General features: G+C 38.7%; 1 protein-coding gene and 1 long non-coding RNA gene across 2 annotated transcripts; one reads left to right on the top strand and one right to left on the bottom strand.

Annotated features, from left to right (window-relative positions):
* Positions 1-10,849: 10,849 nt before the first annotated feature.
* On the bottom strand, positions 10,850-11,269 carry LOC119418967. Its single transcript, XR_005187235.1, has 3 exons — positions 11,242-11,269; positions 11,032-11,073; positions 10,850-10,912 (listed from the first exon to the last, which is right to left on the bottom strand). It is a non-coding gene; the product is annotated as an uncharacterized LOC119418967 (long non-coding RNA).
* A 3,863-nt stretch (positions 11,270-15,132) lies between these two features.
* agt (angiotensinogen) lies at positions 15,133-22,160 on the top strand. Its single transcript, XM_037686251.1, has 7 exons — positions 15,133-15,252; positions 16,944-17,395; positions 17,525-17,891; positions 17,972-18,096; positions 18,188-18,336; positions 21,590-21,746; positions 21,832-22,160. The coding sequence occupies exons 2-7, from the start codon at positions 16,979-16,981 to the stop codon at positions 22,006-22,008; spliced, it is 1,392 nt and encodes a 463-aa protein (XP_037542179.1). The 5' UTR covers positions 15,133-15,252; positions 16,944-16,978; the 3' UTR covers positions 22,009-22,160.
* The last annotated feature ends 43 nt before the right edge of the window (positions 22,161-22,203 follow it).

Genomic DNA, 22,203 nt, shown 5'->3' with positions numbered 1-22,203 from the left:
ATTTTCTTGTTCTTTAGAATAATTTTTACTGACTGCTTGTTTTTATTGCATATTAATTTTATTTATTGGTTTTTACCTTGGCCTGTATGTAGCTTAGTCTTTTAGACTTTCACAGGATTGCGTTCAGATGTATGTTTGTTTTTATAACTAAAAGTGCCCATTCCAGTGTATTGACAAAGGATGATCAGTGTTTTATTGACAGGTTGGTAATTTATTTATGGTGGTGGCAGCGATCACATAAACTATCATAAACCTTATGAACCACTTCCTGGCATAGATAAACAAATTAGGTATTATTAATTAGATTAGTAAATTCACCATTTTAGATCAGAATTATTTATTTTGGTTTTATTTTTTAAAGCAATCTTAAAAGTTACATACAGTATATATTTTAGACAAGTTAAATTTACAAACAGTGAAACTTTTCATGAAAGCCATTGCCATAAAAATTATCCAACATAATGTTGCAACGTCTATGGGTGCCTGAAAACAGGGTGATGGAATTGTACAGGAAAATATCTGCAGCTCACGAAGTTGCTAAAATTAACTAAATTTGTATAAACTTGTTAGTACATCAGGTAAATGCTCACCTTTGCATTCCAGAGTTACCAGGGAATTGCCTAATCACATTTTTTGTTTGTTTGTCAACACAGTATTTCTGTCAAAGGATGACATTTTTAAAATGAATAAATTTTTACAACTATGACAACACCACAAAATACATTTTCAACACCTGTGACATTTATTTCTCAGATGTTAATACAAAGTGAAACAGCTGACCACTTAAGCCTTGCTGAAATGATTTTAGTGATGGTACATTATTTCTTTACAGTGCCTGACATTACCACCTTTTGTGTGAGTTTTAGCTTGAGATGACTGTTCTTTTGTTTTATTAAATACTATCTTCTTACCACAACAGCTAGCCAAAACATTTGACTGTCATTCTTTTACTATGGTAGCCATGTTTTTATAGTTTTTTTTTTTTATGCCAAAATTATGTTTGATTCTGCTAAAAGAAATTTCAGAGTCAGTGCCAGCTCTTTTATAAAGATGGCATCAGCAGTTGGGCATGTGCCAACTACTTTGTGTTCTTTGTTTCATGAAGTGCACTACTGTCATAAAATTATAATTCCTTTAGAATTAAAGGGTTTTATCCTTTTACTTATATCATTTCATTTTCTTTTATTTTTTAAATATTAAATGAAGTCATTTTTATATCCAGTGCCTCTTTGTTGAGGCAGAATCACTAAGTTTCTGTCTTGTGATGACTTTCAGGATTGCCACGTAGCCCCGAGGTTGCCATGTTTCAGCCTTTATAACAGCTCAGACTGAGACTTTTATTTCATGAACCCCAGTGTTTTTCAATATTTACTGAGTATTGTAATCTGAATGGTTTTATAGATGTTCCGTGTCAAAAAAAAAAAAAAAAAGCTAATTTGTTTTGCAGTCAAACTGCTACTTCAGCAAGGTTGTCGTTTGTCTTTGGGCACTGTCGTCTGTTGCTTAGCAACATGTGTAGAGGACTTAGTTGACTTTAGGAGCCCCTCCTTGTTCTTAACGACCTTATCAGTAATGGGACATTCAGTAAAGGCTGCCTTATTTTCTCGATGTGTCGTAGATTCATAGATAACGTTGAATGCTTAAGCCTTTTGGCGATCATCATCTTTCTGAGCTGAGATGGAAAATTATTTTATTGTGAAATTGATTACTAATTTATAAGTAAAGTGTTTTCTAACTAAACTTCACTGTGCCTTTTTCTTTTTTCCCCCCTTTTATGTAGATGAATAAACATGATTTGTAATTCTAACTGTTCTGTTGTGCATTTGACATGAATTACACATACACACTGTCCTTTTATGATGCGTTTAATCAGGTGATAAGACAGAGAAAAGAAATAGTGACTATAATTCAGTATCTCAACCAAAAGAAAGCAGACATTTGATTAAAGCAGTTCAAAGGAGCTTCAAGTTAGGACTTGTTCTGCGTTTCAGGCTCTTTCTTCTTTTTCTGAGAGTCTGCAAAAGAGAATTAAAAAAAAATCTTTAATGTTTCTTGCTATCATTTGTCTTTCATCCACGTTTTGTTAAAGCTCTAATAACTAGATCCAGGTGTCTACTGACCCTTCAGCTTAATGGGACCCACAACCAGAGTTTGGCTGTGGTGTTCTGACTCCAGCTCTCTGGCTGCACGTCTGCTGCAGCCACGGCGGCACCGGGAGTTGCTGTCCGAGGCGGGGCATATCAGAACCTTGCACTGGATGTACACTGCATCTGTGGCTCGCAGGAACTGGAAGGCTCTAAACGTGAAACGGGCCAGGTATGAGGTGCCCGTAGTGATTGGCCGGTAGGTGTCATCAACACGACATCTGAGGGTGAATCAAGTCAAATTTATTTATAAAGCACATTTAAAACAGCAGCTCTTACCTAAGTGCTTAACAATAAGATCAAGGCATTAATAAAAAAAAATAAAAAGATGTACTGTAATTAAAAGCATTAAAAATATCATTTAAAAAAAATACCAAATCAAATCACACTGTTAAACATTAGTGAAAACAGGTGTGTCTTTAGGAGAGATTTAAAAGAAGGGAGTGGAAGTGGCCTGTCTAATGTTGAGGAGCAGATTGTTCCAAAGTTTAAGGCAAATGACTGAAAAATCCCAGTTGCCTCTGAGCTTCGGCCTGGTTTTTGGTATGGTACAAAAGCAGCTGATCAGATCTCAGCACCAGAGAAGGAACATAAGGTTGAAGTACAGTAGTTCAGAGAGAAGTGAGGGTGCAAGGCTGTTAATGTACTTAAATGCCAACAGGAGAATGTTAAAATCAATTCTGACACGTACAGGAAGCCAGTGAAGGGAGGACAAAACTGGTGAAATGCTCAAGCCTACGAGTTCCTGTTAATAGCCGAGCTGCAGGATTTTGGGCAAGCTGGAGACGTGAAAGGGAATCCTGATTGACCCCAACATAAAGTGTGATACAGTAGTCCAGCTGGGTTGTAACGAACGCATGGGCTATTTTTTCAAGATTAAGTTTAAACTTAAGCTTAGCTATCTGCCTGAACTGGAAGAAGCTTTTTCTAGAATAGAATTAATATGTTTAAACTTAAAGTCAGAGTCTACAACCATCCCGAGATTCGTAGCTGGACTGCTTCTAAGATAAGGCTCAAGTGAGTCGAGGTTTCAGTTTTCTGATATTTGAAAGTTAAAAAGTTTGAAGCCATCCATGCTTTAATGTCATTAGGACATTTTAACAGAGGGTGAATTGTGCAATTAGTTCTCAAACGTTTTAGTAACATATGTAAAATTTGCCAGTATAGGGGAGAAGAAATGATATCTTACCCATCACGAACCAAATAATAAGCTCTGGTATGGAAATCAAACGGTGTTGGGGATGCCACGCAGGTGTCAAGAAACATGATTAGGCTGCTGTCGCTCCGCCTCATGCTCACTTGTACATACAAGTTCTGGTTGAGTGTTACCTGATATGGGAACTCTGTAACCTGGGTGCAAAAGGGAAATTTTAGCAACATGTTTCAAACAGAAATCTTCATTCCTCAACTCTTTACCACCTAAACGTACTTCATAGTAGAAGCTGCTGGACGTGTAGAAAGCCATGCTGGTGTTGTATCTGCCAGAACCAGAGATGCTGCCGTTACCCCCAGCTTTGATTTCAAACAGAATCTGTGAAACGGAGTCTGGCTCCATCAGACAGCTGACATTCATCTTCAGGTGAGACTGACGTGTAATCTCTCCATGTGTGGAGGGGAATGCTCGAATGTTGTTGGTGTACACAATTCTGCCTTTGTCAAACTGTCAAGTAAAAAAATATCAGTGCACTTCTTAAACATTGCAGTGATCTGAGGGATAAGTGAGAAAACACCACTTATTGTTTGTTTTCTAGAAGTTCTAAAAAAGTTTTCAGTGAGTTGTCTTACTTTTCTGATGTTGCCGCAAGTGTTAAGGGGGAAACTGAAGACCACCTGGTAACTGGAAACCCGTGGCCTGCAGTGTGAATCATCCAGGTACAAACTGTGGCCGTCATAGCCCAGAGAGTTCAGGTACGATCTATCGATCACAATGTTCATGTTGTCTGAGGAGCAGTCCACTCGACCTGACAAAACAGAGCTGACTGTTCAAATGCAGTAAGAACATGCACCTAATTGTTTTAGCCTCTTTAACTGTGTGGAATTTACATCTTTGTTTACAACAAAAGTCGTTCAATAGACAGGAAGAAATACCAGAAAGATTTCGTGCAAGAAGCTGAACTGAGCTAATTTTAATGTTGGTACAATTATCCCCAACCCTTGTAGAATGGACTATACTAAGTGTGGCTATTGTTCAGTATAGAAATTTTACAATCTATAGGAAACACCTATTGCACATGCAGTTCAAAACTAGATATCTGATGCAATAATGGTCAGTCAGGTCATCTGGACAGTATCATTTTTGTGAAAAGATGTTTTGCCCTCTATCCGGAGGGCTTCATCAATCTGAGGAGTCCCAAGTAAACTGTTTTCCCCACTAAGCAGTATACTCTTACAGTGGGTCAACCAGTTTGCTGGTGATAAGATGGTCCAGTGTTGCCAGATCTTGCGATAGAAACAAGCAACCAGCTCTATGAAAACAAGCCCAACTGGCAACCCACCACATTGTGTAAAACAGAGGCTGTTTTTAAATGGTATAAATATACATTTATTATAGCTTTACACATAAACAACAGCAAAATTATGCTAAACACTTTGAATAACATACTTTTAAGCTCTGATTAAAAAAATACAGTTTGCATATGTAATTTTTTCTACATATTTTTAAAAACAACATCCTGACATCTGCATGTGAGTGAAGCCCCCTAGTTGTCGGCCACAGTATGAGTGTTTAGGGTGCGCGCCCACAGACATTTGTATACGTCTATGTGTGCACCTGTCGCCTTGCCAACTTGGGAGTGATAAACAGAAAACGGGGTCGTGGAAGACTCAAACTACCTACTACCACTTGTCTTTTGCTTTATTGTGTGGAGCTGGGAGATAATCAACCAGTTTCACTCAGAAAGAAAATTAAGGCCCAATAAGCAACGTCACATTCAAAACAAGTAGGCAGCACGGTGGCGCAACTGGTAGAGCTGCTGCCTCTCAGCGAGCAGGTCCCTGGTTCAATCCCCGGTCCAGGGGCCTTTCTGGGTGGAGTTTGCATGTTCTCTCCGTGCATGCGTGGGTTTTCTCCGGGTACTCCGGTTTCCTCCCACAGTCCAAAAACATGCATGTTAGGCTGATTGGTAACTCTAAATTGTCCCTAGGTGTGAGTGAGAGAGTGAATGGTTGTTTGTCTCGTTTGTCTCTATGTGGCCCTGTGACGGACTTGCGACCCGTCCAGGGTGTACCCCGCCCCTCGCACAGTGATTGCTGGACATGGGCACTAGCGACCCCCGTGACCCAAAATGGAATAAGCGGGTAAAGAAAATGGATGGATGGATGGACATTCAAAACAAGCCCAAAAAGAAAGACTCACAAGATTTACAAGTGACTTTAGAAAAAAAAAAGCCCAAAGTCGCTTATAATAAGCAGACTTGGCAACTATGGTCCTGTTCCCCGTCAAATCCTCCCAGACATGCAGCCACAGCTAAAGTGGTTCAAGACATCAAAGTTCATGCTCAATCATCCAGGTACAAAATCCAGAAACCATCTTATCACCAGCAAACTGGTTGGTTTACTAAAGGAGTGTGCTGCTTAGTGGGGAAAACAGCTTACTTGGGACTCCTCAGACTGATGAAGCCCTCCGGATAGAGGGCGAAACGTCTTTCCACAAAAAAGAAACTGTCCAGATGACCTGACTGACCATTACTGGATTTTGTACCTGGATGATTGAGCATGAACTTTGATGTAGATGTCTGATGCATTAAAATAATTCATTTGTACCTGAGCTGGGTTGCAAAGAACTCGTGAACTCAGCACTGAAGCCTCGGCCCACCACAGAACCATCCGTACGGAAGAGCACAGTCATGTAGTCGGAGGTTGAGGTAAAAGTGCTCAGACTGTTGTTGCACACTTTCCCCAGATATCTTGAACTAACAGACGGACCATCGTAGATTGAAACGTAGTCACAGGAGCAGCAGTTCTCCAGCCTGATGAATAAAGCGAGCCATAAAGTGTGAATATTAAATGGTAAATTGGAAAACAAAAGTTTTACTTTGTTTTCTACAGTAGTTATTGTATTTAATGTCTTCTTTTGCAGTTCTTGTAGTTTTACTAATTTAACTCACTGTAGGTATGTGAATGCCAGGAAGATTCTTTGGTCGTGCGCAGCTCTGAGCCGCCACACGCAGTAGGCGTTGTCGGGGTAGTAGCTGGGATGGTTAGGGCTCGAAAATGTGCCAGAGCCGAACAGCGAGCCTCCACATGACCCCACTGAAAGAGGATGATGTCATTGCTATGAAGTGCAAATGCGTCATACTAATTCCGCACAGTAATCGTCCTACCTGAGGGTGTTGTGGCTGCACAGTAGGCTGTTTAAAAAAGAGAAAAGTTTTCAGAATTACTTGTTTAAAAACGGTGATTCTATTGAGTTTGTCATGTGACCTGATGCGTACAGTAGTAGTCATGGCAGCAGTTCCCGTTGTATTGACAAGAGCTCGAGCAGGAGCAGTGTGCAAAGTGTCTGCCACAGTTGTAACGACATGTGACCCACTCTGTGGAGCACAGAAGTTGTGTTCGTTACTCTGCTGGCAGAATAAAAGACAGGTTGCTGAATCAGCGTTTTGAAGGAGTTGTTGGCTGCTGCTTACCTGTAGTGGGTCTGACAGGTGGGTAAGTGGTTCCATAGCAGTAAGCTAAGAGGACAGAGATAAAATGCAGAATTGTTGGTGCATAAAATACATAAAGGTGTTTATTTAAATTAAAACAATGCAAACACAAGCATGCCTGACCATCAGTTGTTTTAAATGTTTCTATGAAAACAGCATGAAATTTGTCTACTTAATGTTTGTTTTTAATTAAAAGAGTATAAGTGCTTTCTAGAAATTGGTAAATTTAGTTTTTTATTTTTATTATTCTGAAGAGCTGTAGAAAAAAGTGAAATAACTTGTAGTTATAAATGAAGGAAATGCATCATTTTACATTGTGTTTATTGGTTAGGCAGTGTTGGAGCCACTTCTCCCCATTTGAATAATTTTACAATTTAAAAATAAGTAACCAAAATAACACTAATACTCCTGCATTCATTATAGCTTCTAGCAGTTTTCATAGCTTTTAGGTGCACCCATACAATTGAAACTCTTTTTTTCCTTATTTTTATTATTGTTTTCCTTAAAACTATTGTTTTACGCCTTTTTACCCTGACTACAAGTGCATGTCATGATATGTATTTTTTAATTCATACACAACTTGTTTAAAAATGTTCTTTTTTCAGAATTTATCATCAAATTTATTGAAAGCTGTGAATTATTTTAAGACAACTCCAACCACTACACAAGAAATAGTTTTGGGAGTATGAAATGACCATGTTATGGCAAATATTCACTTGAAAATTAATTTGATGTTTTGAGGCTTGAGTCATCTCTATTACAAATCATCTATTTGACAAACTACAAATTGCTCAGCTAAGTAGCATCACAAACCACTCTGTACTCTGGTGATGTTACATTCGGTGTTTTGTCTTGAGGAACTTCCTCAGTTTTCTGTTTGAAGGCTGTTCTTACGGAACGATGTCCCATTTGTGATCAAACTGCACAACGGCTACTCTGCTGTGCTTGAAGATACTTACAGTTGTAGTCATGGCAACAGTTGCCATAGTATTGACAAGAGCTACTGCAGGAGCAGCTTCCCATGTGAGAACCACAGTTGTATCGACATGATGGTCGAGCTGCAACACACACAAGTGTACAAATGTTTGTGCATGCAATTATTATTATTTTTGTTGTTGTTGTTTAAACGCTGAGCAGTTTTCTTACCTGTGGCAGGTCTGTTAGTGGTGTAACTACAGTATGCTGCATGACACAGGATTAAGAGTTTAGCTTTACATTTCTACTTACTGACCCAAGAAAACAGACTGTTTTGATAAAGTAATACTCCCATTGTGTGCCGGTGTTATTATTGATGCTGCTCAGCACTTACAATAGTAGTCATGACAACAGTTTCCTCTGTATTCACAGGAACTTGAGCAGGAGCAGCTTCCCATGTGATAACCACAGTTGTGACGACATGATGGTCGAGCTGCAGCAAAGAAGTGTTTAGATGTTTGTGAATTTAATCATTTCTTTTTTTTTTACACGCTGAGCCATTTTCTCACCTGTGACAGGTCTGTTAGTGGTGTAACTACAATACGCTGCATGACAGAGGACAGAGGGTTAAGGTTTTTGTTTTGCATTTCTGCTTACTGGCACACGATAAAGAGCTGTTTGTTGTAATATATTGATATTCCCATTGCATATCAGTATCATTGATGGTGTTGATTTAGCACTTACAGTAGTAGTCATGACAACAGTTTCCACGGTATTCACAGGAACTTGAGCAGGAGCAGCTTCCCATGTGTGAACCACAGTTGTGACGACATGACGGCTGATCTGAGAGACACAGCTGTGATTACACAACAGACCAAGCCAAATGTAACACTTTAAGGTAAATTAGAAGTTCAACAGGTTTTTGTACTTGTGGTCTGTCCGGGAGTACCAGTTGTTGGGCAGTAATCTAATGGACAAAAGAGACTGAGTGGTGATATTATGCTGATAAATAAATAATACACTGAGCCAAAAAGAAACAATATTGTCTCGTTGTCTGCACACTGTGATATTGGAAATTCAGACATATTGCACCTGCCACAGAAGCAACAGATGCTGCTGATTCATCAGACTAGGCACTTACAGCTGTAGTCATGGCAACAGTTGCCATAGGATTGACAGGAGCTTCTGCAGGAGCAGCTTCCCAGGTGATAACCACAGTTGTATCGACATGAGATGTGATCTGGGAAAGAAAAGCAGCATGAAGTGTTTTGAAAGTGTTCGACAATTGACAGATTTGATTGAAATGTTAGTTTGGAAATATGGGCATTAAAGCATGAAAGTAATGTACCTGTGGTATTTGCTGGCTCACTGGTGTAAGGTTGTTCAGTTGAGGCCAGACAAACTTCTGAAAGGGAAAAATATGGATGAAATAACTAAATTTGTCGCTTTTAAGTCCGGTTTTGCTTACTGTCTTTTAAAATTGTAACCATGAAGGCGTAAAAATTGCGAAATCGTGGGATTACAGGACACCAGCAGTAGTAATAGCAATTGTTGGCACAGTAGGCTTGTACAAATATTAGGAATATAAACATTTTATTTCACATTCTATACTGAAATAGTAGGTCAACATGATAGTAATTTTTAAAGTATTTATTTATTATGCACATTTGTTTATTGTACAAAAATACATGCAATAGTTGAAGAAAAGAAAGTCTTACCTGTTTTTAGTGGTTTACATGTCAGGATTTAATCAAAATGATCTTTTTTTTTTTTTTTTTTTACCAAGTTTTAATATGGTTCAAATCTAATGTAAAGTTCACACAAACACAATAACAAAACCAAAAGACTTGCTGCTTCTATATGATTTAAGGGGGGAAATAGCAGCCAAGTGCTGCTGATTAAATTAACTGGTCATCATTAGGTGACCACCTCTGATAGCTGAGCACAGTACATGGAAGAAAGGCACCAGAAAAGCTACCGTTACTGCCCATAAATCTGAGAAGAGTCTTAAGGTCATGACCAAGATGAATTTTTCTCAAACAGTTTTGACATTTGTCAGTGGAAAACCCAGCAAAATCACCCCCAGGTCAGAAACTGACATTTCGGACTCTCCAGGCCTCTCGTATTATGTTAAATGTTGATACGCATAACTGTACAAAGGGATGAACAAATGTAGCCTTTTAGTAAGGATTTCCAAGAGAAAGTCAATTCTATTAAAAAAATATGGCAGCAGGACATAGGTTTGCAAAGCTGCATTTGGATAAATCACAATACTTCTAGAGCAGTAACATTTGGAAAGATGAGACCAAAATAGAGATGTTTGACCACGATGCACAGCGCTAGCAAAAAACAAACACATCAGCACAAACACTTTGTGATAACTGTCAAGCACAGCGGTGCAGATGTGTTGAATTAGACTTGTTTTGCAGCTACAGGCTTTGGGCACCAAAGCAGAAAATCTGGTGGATGGGTAGATAGATGGATATATGTTTTATATTTACAATAGTTGACCATTTTTATTTCTGCCAGATCATTTTCCTTTAATAAACAAAAATGTTGAAATTTAACTAATTAAATTAGACGAAAGTGAATGGATTTATTTTAAATCACCGCTTACCTCGGTAGTCTGCACAACACGTCCCCCGGTATTCACAACTTGAAGAGCAGGAGCAGTTCCCAACCTGGTAGCCACAGTTGTTCTTACACAAACCTTGGTCTTCAGAGACAGCACACAATAATTCTTGTTAAAATAGACAGCTGACATTTTATAAAAGGCTTATTACCACAATAACGTACCCACAACTCTGTAAACAGCATAAAATCCTGGGCGATTGACTGAACCATCACTCCTGAAGCGCACAGTTAGGTACTGGTGAGTAGAATGGAAGATGGCTCTGTTTGCGTTACAAACTGTTCCCAGTAACCTGCTTCCAGTACTGGAGCCATCATAGACGTTGATGTAATCAAACCCACACTCAGTGCTGGGGGAAAGAAGCAGTTTAGCTTTAAAAACACATCAGTAAAGGTAATGACATTCTGCATTTAAAGATGATTTTACTTACTTTACATTAAAGAGCTCCAACTGAATGATTTGACGGTTTGGTCTAATGTACCATGCGCAGTCTGCATTGTGTGGGTAATTGTTTGGATAGTTGGGGCTGTAAAATGTGTCGCTGCTGTTATACAAGTAACCACCACAGCTTGCAGCTGCAGAAATAACATGCAAAAGCAACAGCATGTCAAAACCTTCAAGGATCATAGATTGTATTTCAACTCTATGGATATTTCAGATGTATTTTAGTGGCTTTAGCAGTTCAAATCTTTACCTTGACTGGCTGTTGCGTTTTCAGTTTCTGAAGTTGTCTGACCTGTTTGTTTGTAGGAAAACATCTCAAATCAGTGCATGAGCTAAAGCAAGGCTAATCCTAGAATTACACCAAATAATCTGGGAAACGTCATCTTTCCCACGCTCAAGCAAATTTTGCCGATTGCTAAAATACTGAAGACAGAAGAAACGACGACATAGTGAACATTACCTCGTGCTCCATGTGTGATGAACACACTGCAAAGAATGAAGAACGCCCACATGATGAATCTGTTCTGGTTGCATCTGGTCCTGAACATCACAGCTTATATAGTCAATGATTGATTTGTTATAGCACCCATAAAGTTCCTGATGTCACCAAATGCCGGGGTGAAATATTAGTCTGTAATTTATGTGCTTGAGAAGCACACAGGTGAGTCAATATAATAAACTGATTATTCATCTCAAGAATCACGATGTGTTTTAGGTATTCGCCAACGCTGAATGTCATGAGGGGATTTTAGGAACTTGTACAAAAGCTGATTTTTAAAAAATGTAGTGCATTACTGACACACAGCAGAATATATAAGAGAAGTTTTGTTTTCAGGTTGTGTCACACATGCACCCACTGCTCCACCTGCAAAAAAGATTAAATCAGGAAACGCAACGATATCCCATAGATGATTAAAATTAATTTTCTAAAGTAAATCTTCAAAAAAGCAGTGGCACAATCAGCTCATGACAATTTTATAATATTGTATACCCTTTCAATAGATTATTCACTGAACTGTTTTGCATTTTGTTTGAAAGTCTCTGCAAATTCATATAGGGGCTCAAGTGGATTTTATATTTATTTTTTATTTTTTTTACTTTTTTGCAATAAAACATCCACTTATCAGAGTACAGCTGATAATTTATTCAGTTGAGAAAAACAATTATTTTTTCCCCTTTAATACAGTGTGAAATTATTTTTTATTCAATCAAACAAAATGGCTAAATAAAATTAATTAATAAACTCTACAAACTGCAATTAAATTATTTCAATCTATCTTAAAATTTAGATTTTCCAATTCAATTTCAAAATTTGATTTTAAAATTAGATTATTTTTACAAGTTAAAATATATATATATATATATATATATATATATATATAATTTTTTTTATTGACCCTCATTTTTACTGTTGCCAGTTGTTACAGTAAGCTTGTAAAATACTCAACCAGAACTTTTAAACACGGACATGGTGACGTTTATTTTGCTTGTGAGAAAATCTAGTGTACCTTGTCTTGTTGGAACAGGTGGGCTGCAATAAAATCACGGATGTTGCATTTATTAGCGCATTATTTTTTTACGCAGCTGGATGAAGAACAAGTCAAATGTAAGAGAAGGGTTCTTCACACAACAGCTGATCCAAAGAGAAGAGAAAACAGAAGAGAACTGCCTGAAAGAACATCCACTGTGAAAGACTAAAGGAAACATTTTTCAACTTTATAATAAATGATCATCAGTTCCAATAAATCCAGGGATTTTATTTGTTCCCTGGTGTGTTTGTAAGGTTGTGCAACTTCAGCAGGAGAATGGCACGTAGATCCATTAACATAATAAAAGAGTATAATGTATATATAATGTCTATGCGTAGATCTTCTCTCAGGCACATTTTCTTTATGTCTCCTGCAACATTTACACAAAATACAAGTTTAGGTGGACAAAGGAGAGGATTGTGGGATGGATCTGTTGGTACCAGTCATAAAAAGACAATCTTGTAATTTTATATGTGAAGAAATTCCTCTTCAACCAGAATATTAGGGTTAAAGAACACAAATGTTCACAAGACTGAGAACCCATGAACAGTCCTGATAAATACATCTTTATTATATTTTGTATGAGTTACGATTAGAACCCAGGAAAGAAGGCTTTAGTTGAGCCAAATATATATAAAATATAAAATATTCAAAGTGCAACTACATAATGGAACGTTTGTATTGCCCCCAAAACTGGTTTGTATTGCCCCCAAAACTGAATACCAATAAATATAAAGTAAAAAAAAACAAAAAAAAAAACATAAAAATTAAACTAAGCAGACAAAAAAACTATTTTATTCACTAAATTACTGTCCAGAAAATATGAATTTGCTCGATGTGGCAACCCCTGCAGAAAGGAGCAGCCAAAAGAAGAAAAACAAAATAGATCAAATACACACAGTTTACTTGCCTTTATGCGCCTAGAACACCAACATTATAAAACTGCTGACAAAAAGAGGGAAAACTCAATATGGTGTTATGATTCTGTTCAGTTTTATGAAAAGACTTTTCTGTAATAAGTTGACAAAGTGGCAATACGTGTTATGTGAATACTTTAAAGTGGTTTTTGATTCTGTTAATTTTCTAAAAACTGTAATTTTTGGAAGTTGAAATTAAACATTTTGTTAATTAAGTTGACGGTTCAAGGTTTTTTATTGTCATTCGCATCACATGTGGTACATGAGGTGGAACAAGATTGTGTACTCAAGGTCCCAGTTACACCCAAAAATAGCAAAAATATAAAGTAGAAGGATCTAAGATATACACTAAACACTAATAATGTAATATAATGTGATGTATTAAACAGCAGCCTGAATGTGTCTTCTTGAATAAAAAATACTCCATGTTTAAAAGTATAAAAAGTGTATTAACACTATTAAAGAACAGGTCCGAAGTATTTATGTTACAAAAATATTTCCATTGCATTAAAGAGACAAATTAAATAAAATTATTTAATGAACATAAGGGTTATGAGAGGGTCCCTGAAACTTTTTTCTCCCCTGTAAGGGGTCCCTGAACCCAAAAAGTCTGATAACCCCTGATCTATTGTAATCTCCATGTTTAGGAATTTTCAGATACTGTGAATCTTAAAAACTTTATCAACTTGAAAAGTTGCTCTAATGAATTTGAGCCGATGTCGCTCTGCTAAAAGCTGTGCCTGAGAGAAGATCTACGCATAGACATTATATATACATTATACTCTTTTTTATTATGTTAATGGATCTACGTGCCATTCTCCTGCTGAAGTTGCACAACCTTACAAACACACCAGGGAACAAATAAAATCCCTGGATTTATTGGAACTGATGATCATTTATTATAAAGTTGAAAAATGCTTCCTTTAGTTTTTCACAGTGGATGTTCTTTCAGGCAGTTCTCTTCTGTTTTCTCCTCTCTTTGGATCAGTCGTGTGAAGAACCCTTCTCTTACGTTTGACTTGTTCTTCATCCAGCTGCGTAAAAAATAATGCGCTAATAAATGCAACATATATAATATATGCAACTTCTGAAACGTCATCGGCTGCAACCCAAGCAAGGAAGTGGGGAGACTCAAGTAGAAAGTTTCTGCATTTTGCAAAAATACAAACATATGCAAGAAGAGTTTTTCTCTTTTTTCTGAATATGTTTTGTTCCGTCAACAAGGTCTCTGCAATCAAATGTAAATAAAAAAAGTGCAGGTGCAGAAATGAGAATTCAAAACGATAAAATCAAGTAAGAATTCACTGCTGCATTAGGCTTTTCTAGTTTTCATCATAAGTCCATAGTATGATAGACACTAAAAGAGCTGCAAAGAGAAAATAAGGTTTATTAGGAAACAATTTAAGAGGACCGGCTGAACAGCAGCAACAGGAAATGACATTAATTCATTCTATCATGCTGTGCCATCAACACAAAAATATTCAGTTACTGATTTTATGTTAATAAATAAATAAAAATTGTAGTAATGTTTTGTGACTCATGTGTTCTTTGCTTTTCTCGTGATTTTGGGAAATGTCGTGAGTTTGCACTAAAGGCCCATATAGATTGACGTCGGCTTGTTTTGTTTATTTGCTTGACGCCTACGTTAAGGAAAATTACAGATAACATGCAAAACTCACCCAGAACACAACATAACCCATTGTTTGCAAATTCTCCTACAAACATTTCAGTGAGACAATATTAAACACTGTAAAACACAAAGGAGCCTCTGCTTCCCGTGTCAAGTTTGCAAAATTTGACCTCATTTTCAAACACTATTCTTTTTCCTGACTGTCATTATCAAATAATCTCTAGCAGAGGTTCATCAGTACAAAACAGACTGTGAGTCATGACAGCAGAGCCCCTGACTCAATAATCCTTTGGTTAATCTGTAACAAGAGTTTGAGCACTGCTGCTGGATTTAAATAGAGAAGAGGAGTCAAAACCTCACTCTGAAAACTTGCTCAGCAGCTGCGGACATACAAGGTAAGATCAAATTTGACTTTATCTCACGCGTAGATGTTTGAGTCCTTTCATGAATAGAATAAATATAGTAAGACTCTTAAAAACTAAAAAAAATGAGTATTGCCATCCAAGAAAACTTTACAGTAATTAAGTTTAGGTTGAAGATTGTCTGAAATCTTTTCCAAATTGTGTATATTATGTAAAAAATTTAACTAAAACCATTACTAATACAAGTCAGCCTTTTTAAATGTATCTTACAGTATTCTTGCATCCACATGTTATTTGACTGAATATATGAACATTTATTGATCAGGAACCAAGGTTATTTTCTGTGGTACGTGTCTAAACAAGAAAGTCATGTGTTTGCTCACATTCTACAAGAGTCCAGTGGTCCACACACCTCCATGTTCAAGTCAAAGGATAAAGTCCTTTTTTGCCTGAGAACTCAAGAGATAGCAACTGTACAAAATTATAAAGAGAAATTATCAACTGCAGGAAAAATGCATCAAATATCCCAGACCTCCCAGTAATTACTCATTTGAACATGTAGAATCATAAATAGAAATTTATATCTCTGTTGCAAGGGGTAAGGTATGTTGTCATCCACTGGGAGAAAACACACAAAAACAATCAATCACTCACTGACATCCGGTCAATGTTCCTGTCGGAGACACAAAACCAGATTCAGAAGCTTCTCCTGTGTTTCTCTAACATACAGAGATCACTAGGAAACATACAGGGGTTAATAGGCAATTACCGTACTTTACGGTCTATAAGCCGCTACTTTTTTCACAGGCTTTGAACCTGCAGCTTATGCTGCAGACAATTTATGGATTATTATTTTTGATGGGCTAACGAGCTTCCTGCTGCCCAAAACATTTAGCTTCGTCACACCTGGGTGCTCACATAGCTGCCCAATACACGTCTCTCTTGGGGGGTGGGTCTTCATGACACGAGACTACCTAAAACAAACAATGGTAAAAAAAAAATCTGACCAATTAAATTACAGTGGAACCAATGAAACGGGAGGGGGAGGAGAGAATGGGGAGTGGGGATTCCCCTGCATGTGCAGAGCACATGAGTCTCACATGCTCACAGAGCAACTTTTGCTCTGCGAGGAGGACAGCTTAAAAATAGTGATCAATGACTTCCTGTATTTTTTTTTTACCAGCCGATTTACAGGCACTGTTCAGAAAAAGACATTTACTGTACGTATTTGTGTGTTACATATTGTAGCATTCTGTGGTCCATTGTGGTTGACTGCTGGTCACATGGCCACAGGGAGGGATTATGGGTAAAATTTATGTTCCTTGTTAATCATTTCGGTTAGCTGTTTAGCATTGTTCTTTTAGTGATTAGTCTGTTCTTCTTAGCCTAGTTTATGTGTTCGTTATGTGTTAAGTTTGTTTTGGGCCATTCAGTACAGTAACCATGAGTGAGGGAGGTAGTTGCATGAAAACTTGTGGGGTTCACTCTGTCTGTGTGTGTTGAACTGTAAAATAAACAATTTGGTGGTTGATTATTGATCTACAACAAGAGCTGCACATCCCTCTCAGAAGCTGTGTGCTGCTACTCATGTTACAACGTGGCTTATACGTGTATATGTCCTTTTTTGTGTGTGTGTGTGCATGGCTTAGATGCGCTCTACAGTCTATAAATCACTGTACACTCAAATTAATCTAGAAATAAAATGACGTGTGTTTTACCCACAGAGACGAAATCATCATAACTAGCAATCAAAGGTAAAATGCAGAAACTACAGTTTCACCTTCTAGTGACGCTGCTCTGCTGCTGCCTCCCTGGAAGCCAAGCCAACCGTGTATACGTTCACCCCTTCTATCTTTTTGCTGCGGAGAATGTCAGTTGTGAACCTCTGCAGAACCCGGTCGTCAAGCCTCTGGAGACCATCCCTGTGGCCTCTCTGAATATTGAAGTCTTGACACCAGACAACAGGGATCTGTCAAAACCGGAAGCACAGCGACAGAACATCACGGAGAGGAAAAACGTCCTGGCTAAGTTTTCAAACATTTTGGGTGAGAGGATTTACCAGGCACTCGGCAGAAAACACAACAGCACCAACACTCTTCTCTCTCCGATCAGCACTTTTGGGTCACTTGTCAACTTCTACCTGGGAGCCTCTAAGAAGACAGCCAAGTCTTTCCAGGTGCATCATTTGTTTTGTACTCAGGTCTCTCAAGAGGTGCTTTTTGTGAACCATAACATGTTGACCCTTATAAAACGTTTGGCCATGTTTCATGTTCATCTGATCTTAAGTTTCCATCTTTTCTTCCAGGAACTTCTTGGCCTGAGTAGGGGCACTGATAGAGAGGACTGTGTATATTTAGTGGATGGCCACAAGGTTCTTAGTACCCTACAGGCCATCAACTCCATGGTGGACAATGGGCCTGAAGAGAAAATCACCACCCAGGTGTGGGCCTTTGCTCGCAAGGATGCTCATCTCTCTCGAGACTTTATCCAAGGCACACAGGATTTCTCAGACATGTCATTCATCCGAGGCGTGGACTTTTCAATGCCCCATGAGGCAGAAGCGCTGGTGAACAGCTTTGTGGACAAGACTTCAGATGGGAAGATGAAGAACGTCTTCAACAATCTGAACCCAAGCAGCAACTTTCTGTTCATTTCATCCTTCAGCTTCAAAGGTCTAGCCCTGTTAGGTTTACTTTACAAAATATTGTGTTGCTATAATAACTATGTACCTGACTGTTCTTTGGTTGTTTAGGCAATTGGACAATGGCTTTCCGACCAGAGAAGACCTCCTTGCAGGAGTTTCATGTGGATGAATCAACAACAGTGATGACTCCAATGATGACCCGCACAGGCCACTTCGACTACTTAAACGATAAGGTAAATCATATCAGACTATTGTTCAAATTGGTGCTTAATTTATTCATGCTAGTATAAAACAAAGCTCATCTGTCATATGCTTGTTTTGAAGGCAAACAAGTGCACAGTTGTGAAGGTATCACTGAGTAAACAGTCCTACATAGTGCTAGTTCTGCCTCATGAAGGGGTCAGCCTCAGTGACATAGAATCAAAGAGGTTTACGAAGCTCATGGATACATGGCACCTGAACTTCCAAGAAGGGTAAGATTTTTTTTTTGTCTATTGTCCTTATTTGTTGACAAACCAGAGATCTAAGAAAATGTGCTCCCTTTCACTCAAAGACTTTGTCTTCTTGTACCCTTTTATTGGCTTCAGGTGCTGGTCATAAAATTAGAATATCATGGACAAGTTGATTTATTTCAGTAATTTCATTCAAAAAGTGAAACTTGTATATTACACTCATTCATTACACACAGACTGATATATTTCAACTGTTTATTTATTTTAATGTTGATAATTATAACTGACAACTAATGAAACCCCCAAATTCGGTATCTCAGAAAATTAGAATATTACTTAAGACCAATTTAAAAAAAGGATTTTTAGAAATGTTGGCCAACTGAAAAGTATGAACATGAAAAGTATGAGCATGTACAGCACTCATTACTTCGTTGGGGCTCCTTTTTCCTGGATTACTGCAGCAATGCGGCGTGGCATGGAGTCGATCAGTCTGTGGCATTACTCAGGTGTTATGAGAGCCCAGGTTGCTCTGAGAGTGACTGATTCTCTTCTGAATTGTTGGGTCTGGCGTAGCGCATCTTCCTCTACACAATACTCCCTAGATTTTCAGGTGAGTTTCCTGGCCAACTAAGAACAGGGATACCATGGTACTTAAACCAGGTACTGGTAGCTTTGGCACTGTGTGCAGGAATGCCAAGTCCTGTTGAAAAATGAAATTTGCTTCTCCATAAAGTTGGTCAGCAGCAGGAAGCAGGAAGTGCTCTATTCCTGGTAGACGGCTGCATTGACCTTGGCCCTCAGAAAACACGGTGAACCAGGACAATAAAGTGAACGACAATAAAGAATCTCTGACTCTGAACCAACACCAACAGATGACATGGCACCCTAAACCATCACTGACTGTGGAAACTTGACACTGGACCTCAAGCAACGTGGACTTTATGCCTCTCCTCTCTTTCTCCAGACTCTGGGGCCTTGATTTCCAAAGGAAATGCAAAATTTACTTTCATCAGAGAACATAACTTTGAATCACTCAGCAGCAGTCCAGTTCTTTTTGTCTTTAGCCCAGGTGCGATGATTCTGACGCTGTCTTTTGTTCAAGAGGGGCTTTACAAAAGAACTGTGACAGTTGAAACCCATGTTTTTCATACAACTGTGTGTGGTGGTTCTTCAAGCACTGTCTTCAGTTGCAGTCCACTGTTTGTGAATCTCCCCCACATTTTGGAATGGGTTTTGTCTCACAATCCTCTCCAGGGTGTGGTTATCCCTATTGCTTTTACCTGATGCATGCTCAATAATCCAGGTAGAAAAATCCAAAAAAGTTCAATCTGGTCCTCTGGACATTCAAAAAAACAAAAGCAAAACAAAGCAAAAGAAATCTAGAAACGTTTCGTCTCTCATCCAAGAGACTTCCTCAGTCTGAGGTGCTGTTTTCAGCTCAGTCTCTTAAATAGCACCTTCTTAGAGTGGATCAACCAGTTTGCTGCTGACAACCAAAACCAGCTGATCACATGCTCAAGAAGGACCATCAGCCTAACAATGGGTCATTAGCACACTGATGGCTGTTTACTACTCACAGAGGGCTGAGTGATACTAGCAATCACAGCATTGTAAGAGGGGGACAGTTGAACCCGGAGGCCTTCACCCCTGTTTAATGATGGACGATTTCTTTTCACAAAGATGGCCTCCTTTACTCCTCTCTCAAACCATCGTTCTTCTCTGTCCAGGATGTGAACATCTTCATCCTTGAAAGAGTGATCGCTGGCCTGGAGATGAGTGTAGACTGCAGAGTCCTGGCCTGATGATGTTGATCTTCTGTGCTGGGCCATCCTGTTGGCCAGTGGCTATTTAGTTTCCCCGATGTAAGACTGATCACAGCCCTCCTGACACTGAACAGCATACACAACATTACTCTGTTTGTGCCGGGGGACTGGATCTTTGGGATGAACCAGTCTTTGCCGTAATGTATTTTGGGGTTTAAAAGCCACTGGGACGTTATGTTTAGAAAATAAACGTCTCAGTTTCTCTGATACCCCCTCAACATACGGAATGACCACTGGTCTGGGTCTGGGTTCCTCCTTTTCACCTGATGGCTGACTGGAGTCCTGTTTGGGTTTCTTCTCTGCTTTCAGGAAGGCCCAGTTAGGATATCCACATTGCTCTAGAGCCTGTTTTGTGTAGGATTTCTCCTTCTGCCTGGCTCCCGAGCTAGTGGGGATGCTGTCTGCTCTGTGATACAGAGTCCTGATGACTCCTAACTTGTGCTCCAAAGGGTGATGGGAGTCAAACTGCAAATACTGGTCTGTGTGGGTGGGTTTGCGGTACACCTCGGTTTGCAAATGTCCTCTATCCGAGACTGAGACCTCACAGTCCAAGAAAGCCAACTTGCCATTTTTTACATCTTCTCGTGTGAACTTGATGTGTTTATCCACAGAGTTGATGTGGTCAGTAAAATGTTGGACTTCCTGAGATTTAATTTTAACCCAGGTGTCATCAACATACCTGAACCAATGACTTGGTGGCGTCCCTGAAAAGGACGTCAAGGCTCTCTTTTCTACCTCCTCCATGTACAGGTTGGCAACAATAGGAGAAACTGGAGACCCCATAGCACACCCATGTTTCTGCCTATAATATTGCTCCCCATATGTGAAGTAGGTGGACTGGACTATTGCTTTTACACTTTTTTCTACCACATCTTTTCCTTCCCTTCGCCTCTCTATTCATGTGCTTGGACACAGAGCTCTGTGAACAGCCAGCCTTTTTAGCAATGACCTTTTGTGTCTTGCCCTCCTTGTGCAAAGTGTCAGTGGTCATCTTTTGGACAACTGTCAAGTCAGCAGTCTTCTCCATGATTGTGTATAGTCTACAGAACTAGACTGAGACCATTTAAAGGCCTTTGCAGGTGCTCTGAGTTAATTAGCTGATTAGAGTGTGGCACCAGGTGTCTTCAATACTGAACCTTTTTACAATATTCTTATTTCCTGAGATAATGAATTTGGGATTTTCCTTATAGTTGTCAGTTACAATCATCAACATTAAAATAAACATTTGAAATATATCAGTCTGTGTGTAATGAATGAATATAATATACAAGTTTCACTTTTGCATGGAATTACTGAAATAAACATTTTCATGATATTCTAATTTCATGACCTGCACATGTAGATTTACTAAATCAGTCATAAAAAAATTGTAAACAAAGTTGTGGACTTTTAGAGAAAATACAGAGAAGCCCCAACTAATTTTGTTTCTAAATGTTTGTTTCCTTCCCCAGTTTGTTAGAGCTGTCCCTTCCCAAGTTCTCGGTGTCTTCTGTGAACAACCTGGCTGACCTACTGACCAACATGAGCCCAGTGCTCGAGACTGACCTGTTGGGTTCCCAGGCTGAGTTCATTCAGCTCAGTAACATCAAACCCTTCACCATAGATAAGGTCAACCAGATGAGCGGTCCACTTGTCGTTATAAAACAGTCCTCTGAGTGTATATGAGTTAACAGCTCTCTCTGCCTCCGTTCAGGCCTTCAACACTGTGCAGTTTGAGATGTCAGACGGAGAAGCAGGACCTCAGGACAAGGAGCAGGAAGCAGGAATCCCTCTGAAACTGTCCATCAACAGGCCATTTTTCTTCTCTGTCATTGGAGAACATTACGATTCCTTCCTCCTGATGGGAAAGGTCACCAACCCCACAGTCTAAAGGCATGTACGTCAAATAAACAATAACTATGTACAGGAAAATATGACCAACATACCAGGCCATACATTTGATCTCTTTGTATCTGAAATAATAAAATGACATTAGTGAAAGATGAAGCTAGATGTAATAATTGGATATACACACACATTATATATATATATATATATATATATATATATATATATATATATATAT

The sequence above is a fragment of the Nematolebias whitei genome, chromosome 1, assembly GCF_014905685.2.
Source record: "Nematolebias whitei isolate Nwh7 chromosome 1, NemWhi1, whole genome shotgun sequence".
Taxonomy (NCBI): domain Eukaryota; kingdom Metazoa; phylum Chordata; class Actinopteri; order Cyprinodontiformes; family Rivulidae; genus Nematolebias; species Nematolebias whitei.
This window is presented reverse-complemented; position numbering and strand designations above follow the sequence as displayed.

Bases quoted from the DNA above. Each gene is read 5' to 3' on its own strand.
- agt (XM_037686251.1), top strand. From the start codon at position 16,979: ATGCAGAAACTACAGTTTCACCTTCTAGTGACGCTGCTCTGCTGCTGC. The intron at 17,396-17,524 runs GTGCATCATTTG...CTTTTCTTCCAG, and splicing joins AGACAGCCAAGTCTTTCCAG to GAACTTCTTGGCCTGAGTAG. The intron at 18,337-21,589 runs GTAAGATTTTTT...TTCCTTCCCCAG, and splicing joins CACCTGAACTTCCAAGAAGG to TTTGTTAGAGCTGTCCCTTC.